Source organism: Gymnoscopelus braueri (genome assembly GCF_963280865.1).
Source record: "Gymnoscopelus braueri genome assembly, chromosome: 23".
Taxonomy (NCBI): domain Eukaryota; kingdom Metazoa; phylum Chordata; class Actinopteri; order Myctophiformes; family Myctophidae; genus Gymnoscopelus; species Gymnoscopelus braueri.
Genome location: NC_137625.1, coordinates 14,096,767 through 14,104,243, shown reverse-complemented (window position 1 = coordinate 14,104,243; position 7,477 = coordinate 14,096,767). Strand labels below are relative to the sequence as shown.

General features: G+C 40.8%; 1 protein-coding gene across 1 annotated transcript in view; it reads right to left on the bottom strand.

Annotated features, from left to right (window-relative positions):
* Positions 1–4,183: 4,183 nt before the first annotated feature.
* Positions 4,184–7,477, bottom strand: part of LOC308079930 (proton myo-inositol cotransporter-like) — a gene marked incomplete at its 5' end in the record, with an annotated part of 77,670 nt that continues 74,376 nt past the window's right edge. Inside the window, one exon of the mRNA XM_080421587.1 lies at positions 4,184–4,501. Within this exon, the coding sequence (XP_080277713.1) occupies positions 4,275–4,501 (227 nt within the window). The 3' untranslated portion in view covers positions 4,184–4,274. The remainder of the gene's footprint in view (positions 4,502–7,477) is intronic.

The following is a 7,477-nucleotide window of genomic DNA, read 5'->3' as shown; positions in this document are numbered from 1 at the left end:
GGAATTCCAAAATGGCGAGAAATCTAATGAATAGAACATTCAGATAAACACTGTTCCTACAGACAATAACATAATGGCCGGCCATAAGAAACCTGTGCGTTATAACGATAATAATAGCACAGCCCTATTAAGATCTTATTTATTATACAGCATATTATAACACACATGGTCTGTACTTTGAGTCGGCTGTCCACTTTCAAATAGGCTTTCACAACACAAATCTATATTTGGACATACGTTTTTACAAAACAGCATTGGCAAATTACATCATAATCCTTGACTTTAAGAGCACGAGAACCCACTTAATATGATATTCTTTTACAATTTGTACTCAAGGCTGTGGAGGAAGACGACACAAAAATAAATAAAATTAAAAATATATACGTTGAGGAGTAATAAAAAAAAATCGTCACAGTCAAAATGTCCAGGTAGAAAAACAATGTAGACCCAATTAACATAACCTATAATACAGTTAAATCCTCAGTGTTAATTCATCCTGTTGTCAACTCCGAGAGTGTACCCTTATAGTTTATGGGTCAATTTGGTTACATTTGTACACTTTCGGAATTAAAAATAAATAAATAATAATGTGGATCTTGGAATCCACACAGAGAAGGCGTGGCTTCCATCTGAATCTCGGTCAGTGGTTTATGACGTCACAACGTCTATGACGTAGGACTCCAAATCTGGACAAAGGTTTCAGCGCGATCATAGCCAAAAAGTAGTTTGCGAGATTAGCTCACAGGTTGAGATTCTTGAGAATAGCTGTTCTAGACAGCTATGGCTCCTATAGAGCCACACTGTAAAACAATTAAATTAAATAAAAACACTGAAGATTTGACTGTACATTCATTTATTTTGTGTGTCTGCTCACTATCACTGAGAACTACATATAGACAGGTCAGTTCACAGCACTGACAAGATCATGTTCGGAGACAATAAAAGTCCATAAATGACACTCCCCGAATATAAAAACAATTACTACTGTATATCAGTGTGTTTGTTTGCTGCAATGACACAACAGTTTGCAAACCCGTACAGAGCAACTGACAGACAGTGACTCTGTAGGATACATCCACGTTAAAAACTGCTAATTTACAGGCTGATATTACAGGAAACCGATGGCTTCAAACTGGGAAATGTAATGGTTTTTGTGCTACGTGGGTGATAAAATGGTCTGTTGCAGTCGATCGGTCACAGACACATCATCAGAATGACCAAACGTTAATTGATACAGTATACAGCTCAGGGATTTTGTGTGTCATCAATAGAAGGTACATTTTTGTGCAATGCTACAATCTTAGATAACAGGTATCTGAGATGTGTTGCATATAGAAAGGCATAATGCTATTGATTATCAATGTCACTTACAACACTTAATCTCATTTCAACAAGGCCTGCGATGCTTCCATAGAACATCGAGTATATCGTCGCCGACAGATGGAAACCTTGTGCAAAAAATGTCCAAAACAAATTCTTTTTCAGGAAATGGAAAACTTAAGCTGTGTTCCCATGGATCCAATGTATTATGTAGTCACAAGCTGTTGTTAATACTTTTCACTGGTTAAACATTTATGAAGCCCACAGACAGACTTAACCACATTCAACCTGGTGGCCCTATTATGGGCATGTCATTAGAAAAATTAAATAATAATACATAAATAAATAGTGACATCAGATCTACAAGCTCGCAAAGCGAGTTTGTAGATCAAGGAAGCATAAAATAGGGCATTATTTTATAATTTAAAAAACAAAACATAAAAAGATGACATAATGAAGATAAACATTTTCTGCACAACAGCAATATTATACATGAATAAATGCCGTCTCTAATAACGCCTGGTCGTATTACATTTGAGAGACAATTCAAGTTCAGTTCAGACCTTATGCAAGGAACTGACACCAACAGTTTCTAAAAACTAAAATGCACTTCCTGAATTGAAAGAGCAGAAAGCGAAGCAATGACTTCTAAGTACGACGACCAGACGTCCAGGTTTGGCCGGGATTGGTGTCCACTGTCCAGAGTCACGACAAATATCTCTAAAACACTAAAATGTCCTGGTTTTCAACATTCACTTCCAAGCTGTCCCGGGTCAACACTTATTTTGAGTGTTTACGCAGATATTTATCATGTTCTGTTGAAAGGTGCAGTCACTACTCACTAGGTGTGCTAGTGCTAAAATATTTATCCCCCACCCTAATAAAAAAAAAAAAAAAAAACTCAAAGGAATTGTCAAAGCAAAAGTAGTGAAAAAGTTGATCTACAAGCTCACAACGCATCATTGGGAGCTTGAAGATCAGCAATTTTCGCAGATTTAAGTGATGGTCCGGGTTGATTTGATTTTGGTAAAAGATATACAAGTAAATCACAATATAGCTTAACCCCAGGATAACACATTAAAGCGTAATGAAACACTTGTTTCCAATGTGGTCCTGGGTTTGGGTTTTTGAAAATGTGGTCACCATACTTTTAAGGCTGAAACACATTGAAAGCATCAAACGTGTGCATCTGTGAACACCCACCGCATTCTACTGCCATGCAAGTGTTAAAGGGGAAATGAAATGCCAGAGCGTATTCACGTGGTTAAAAATAACACTGACAAGCTGCCAACAGATCTACAGTAATTGGTGTGTGGAGGAAAATGTTAAATTAGATTCCAGTTTTGTCCATTAGGTGGCAGCAATGACACATAGAGTCCTGCAGGTGATGTATGGAATTTTGTTTTTCTTCTTTTTTTTTTACTTTTAAGTTATTGAAACCACTTGAAAAAGTTAATGGACTGAAAGGACGACCTCACCCATCTTCATACAATTGGTCCAATTTCCTACACCGATGAGATGACAGATCTATCAAAACCACGCGTGAAACCAAACCACACGGACCATAACCTATACTCTGCCCCGGGTTGATGAGATGATTAATTTTGTTTAATGAAATGTCAGAATCCATTAACCAGACACAGACTTCCGGTCACTATTACCATTACCAACAGTGGATTAATACTCAAATTGATGTCAGTTTAGTCTACCTGTGTGTGTGTGTGTGTGTGTGTGTGTGTGTGTGTGTGTGTGTGTGTGTGTGTGTGTGTGTGTGTGTGTGTGTGTGTGTGTGTGTGTGCGTGTGCGTGCGTGCATGTTTTCATACCCAGTTAGGTGATTATTTGCTGAAGTGGAGTGGTAAATTCCCTTTAGACAGATGGTTTCAGAAGGCAGTGTTGTACAGAAGGGATGAGCTGGAATTGTTTGACAGTTGAAGTCCAGTATTACTAAATAAAAAATAAATAGTAAATGTTGTATTTATCTAGTGCCTCATTGGGAGCAGTAAGGGGTTAAGTGTCTTGCTCAAGGAACACAGGGGGAGCCAGGGACCGAACCGGGAACCTTCCGATGCGCAAGTGGCCGCTCTAACCTCCTCCTGGGGGGCATGATAAGGCATTAAGATTCGGGTGAAAAAAATTTTGGAAGACAAAAATAAAGGTGAAGGTATAACAATGTTTACATAATTATGACCGAACTACTCTTCCAATAACTTTCAACCTAACAATAGCTTAGCTTGCTTCTTCTAAAGTCGACCTTTTGTCATTATTATAGTGTTTATAGTGTTAATAATAGTGTAACATATTCGAGTTTCTACGACAATGTACTATGACCATCCTTCCAGGCTATGGGATCTAGTGGTAGCAGTTGAATTTCACGAGAGCAGTAACCATCTCCATGGTAACAGCAAGCTCACTGCTCGTGATAAATTTACCTTGGATGGGATTTTTACTTCCGGAAACTCACTGTTGACCTCGATTCCAGATCGGATAGAACATTAACCCCCCCCCCCCCCCGTTTGGAGAACAGTCTCTAAAACAGGGGTCTTCAACAGGGGGTCCGGGACCCCAAGGGGGTCCTCAGAGCTACTACATGGGGTCCGCCAAATCTTTGTGTGACATTTTTTTTTTTTTACATTAACCACTTGAACCCTAGCATCCCCTTTTTCTGAGGAGAACTTTAGCCAAAAATAGCAGATCTACAAGCTCTCAACGAGAGAGCTTGTAGATCGGCTATTGTAGATCGAGCTTGTAGATCGAGCTTGTAGATCGGCTATTTTTGGCAAAGAGGCTATAGGTGTAGAGGGAAAAAAGAGCAGACTAAGTAAAAAAAAAAAAACTTTCATCTGAAACACAATTTTATACAATATAGAGTAGGGGGTCCCTGCTTTATCTCTCTCTCAGCTCGGGGGTCCTTGGCCTGAAAAGGTTGAAGACCCCTGCTCTAAAACATCACCTTTACTCCACGTCGGATGCGTCATTGTCTGACAGGTGATAGTTCGAGCCTTTGACCCGGATGTATTCCACCTGCCGTCCCTCGTCGGCCTCGGTGGCCCCGCAGGAGCAGAGGCGGCCGTCGAACAGCGCTTCGATCTCCTCCAGGCGCCGGCCCTTGGTCTCGGGCAGACAGCCGTAGATGAAGAAGAATCCCAGCAGAGCCAGGCTGGAGTACAGGAAGAACGCCCCTGGGAGAGGACATAGGATGTTGTTAACAGACCGTGTATATCAAGTCTTCATGTCAAGGACCCCCCCAAAGGATTCACAGACCCCCCACGGAGTCACAGACACATGCCCTCTACATGCACGCACATTAACCACACAAACCCATAGTGACCCTATTCTGGGGGCGATCATTCACAAAAAATAAGAGATTTGGCGTAAAAGGAAAAAACAGAGCGGACCTAATACACAACCCTTGGTTTTGGGATCCAGGTAAAAGAGGAATTTCCCTTGAAAACACTTCTGGGGTCATTTTCACGTCTACTCAGACATTTGTGTGCACCTGCACTCCAGACAGTTTTTAAGTTGCTTGATCCAATATTTAGATATTTTGTATTAATTTGATCACATATGCTCACCTCCATTCAACTTCAAACTGTTAACACATGTCCATGGTTCTGGTGACTGATCTTGTCCTTCTAAATGAATTGGGGGACCTTCACTTTTAAACTTGTTATTTATTGCATGGACTCATGCATGGACTTACAGGACTCCTTGATGCAACATTACATTACATAAAATATTAACATAATTAAATAACTAATAACTGTTATTTCATAGAGGCCACTGTGCATTTAGAGATCGTTCCGGTGAAGCTGCCCAGCAGAGCCCTGTTAATCAGCACGAGTGAGGAGTGAATATGAATTCCATAATTATAAACCACTTTGCTGTCTTTTTTTTGATCTGACACCCTGCATCTCCATCCTCCATAACATGCCTGCTCACCAAAACGTTGATCGGTGCTCCATAAAAGTAGTTAACATCATGGATATGATTTGGATTGTGATATTGAAGATTAAGTTAATCATGTTTCATCATGATTTGTGTGCATCTCATCTTAAACAAGCTCAGTGCTTAATGAGTCTTCCAGTTTAGTAGACCTTGTATTGTGAATTCGTACTTCCATGTACTGATGTTCTCATGTCTTACTAAATAAAGTACATCAATCAATCATGTTAAAAATAACTATTTTAAAATGACTTGTAAAGGTCAAAGTATTAATTGATAATTAATTGCTGGACACTCGCATAATTATTTTCTCAAGGATCACAGTGTATTAGTTGCAATACATTATAATAATTGTATAATGCATTACATAATGAATGTTATATTGCAGTATAGCGTGATTCTAAGTCACTATAAGCAGTCAGTGTGTGCTTAAGTGAAGTGAACACCAATCTATGCAAGAACAACACACAAAACATTTCTAACTACACCTCCAGGAATGTCATTATTTTACACCTTTCTCTGTTCACTGTCTTGATCACAAATGAAAAGCAGAAATGCTGAGAGAAATAATGTGTGTGTGTGTAACCACGATGTAATACTATAGTATACTATAGTACATTTAAGTTCTCTGTCGCCACGACTAATTTCCGCCATTTGGATTCCATATGGGACAACATGTCTTTCTCTTGGCTTGTGACTTTAACACTTCTGCTCTGCACCATGTAGCTCATACATGGGCAACTGGCGGCCCGGGGGCCACATACCTTCAGTAAAGGCAGGTACAGACTGCAAGACCTTAAAGTGGTCGGGGGGTCATCTGATCGTTAAGCATTACACACTGCAGGAGTTTATTTCTTGAAATCGGCTGTCATAATATCGTTGTGGTCTTCACAACAGGATTGATCCCCGACAAGGGCTGACACACTGTAGGATAGTTCACTAGAATGCTATCTCCAGAGTCAGACCCAATACATACATTTGAGTTTATTCCAATTCATTTTAATCGACGTATCCCGTGATATGCCTCTCTCCCTCTCCCTCTCCCCCCTCTCTCGCTCTTTCTCTCTCTCTCTCTCTCTCTCTCCCTCTCTCTCTCTCTCGCACGTCAAGTGCGCAGAAGCCGTCAGTGACAGCGTTGCCATGTCCGCTTATTATAAGCGACTTTGGGCTTGTTTTTCTGTAGAGTTGCTTGTAAATATTGGTTGTTGCGGGGTGCATTTTTTGGGCTTATTTGTGTAGTTGCTTATTTGGCCTTGTTTCCTAATGTTGTTTAAACCAGTGGTTTAAACAACACATAATATGTATTTGTCCGCAGACCCCCCTTCTGTAAATATGTTGTGCCATCATAGACCCCCATACAAGATTTGTGTGGATTTGGAAAATATTCCAACATTTTCTCAAGATTTTTATTTGAAAATAGCTGTGACGCGTTGTGAGCTTGTAGATCGGCTATTTTCAAATATCCAATGTATTTGTAAATAGGTTTAAAGTGCTCAAGTGGCCTTTTCTTGGGCTTGTTTTCATAGACCTGGTTGCTTATTTCTCTCGCAACATCTGGCAACGCTGTTCATAACAGCGAGCACATGCTGCGCACACACACGCGCACACACACACACACACACACACACAGAGCTCGCTCTTGCTCTCACTCTCTGTCTGTCTGTCTGTCTGTCTCTCTCTCTCTCTCTCTCTGTACAATTCCTCTAAAATAAACAGCCCACCAGGCTCGCTCACTCTCTCATTTTGTTTTATAATGTTAACTTAATACAGGACTGGACGGTAATATTGCGGTAGGGACTGTTTGTTGTGGTCAGATCCAGCGACGCTCCCCTGGCCACGGTGGCTGTAATGTGCTCTCATTGGCTGTAGCGTGGATCTCCTCGCAGACCCTTTCATAATGTATGATACTGTCCGATCTCCTGTCTGGGACAGAGCTGAATATCTAACATGGTAGTTATCTGAAAACGGTCGGAAAGCCGTCGCAGAGCGGATAATCGCGGCCACATCGTCTCGCGGAACCTTTCACACAGAGCGAGCATTATCTCGCAGATCAAAGGCCGATCTGCGTCAGATCGGGAGGTTTTGTCGGCGAGCGCCAAAAAATGTCGGCGACAGCAATCTCGGACCAAATCTCCTGCAGTGTGTACGAGCCCTTAATGCGGCCTGCAGGTTAATATGGGAATACTGATATATTATTGATTTCAGCTGTTACA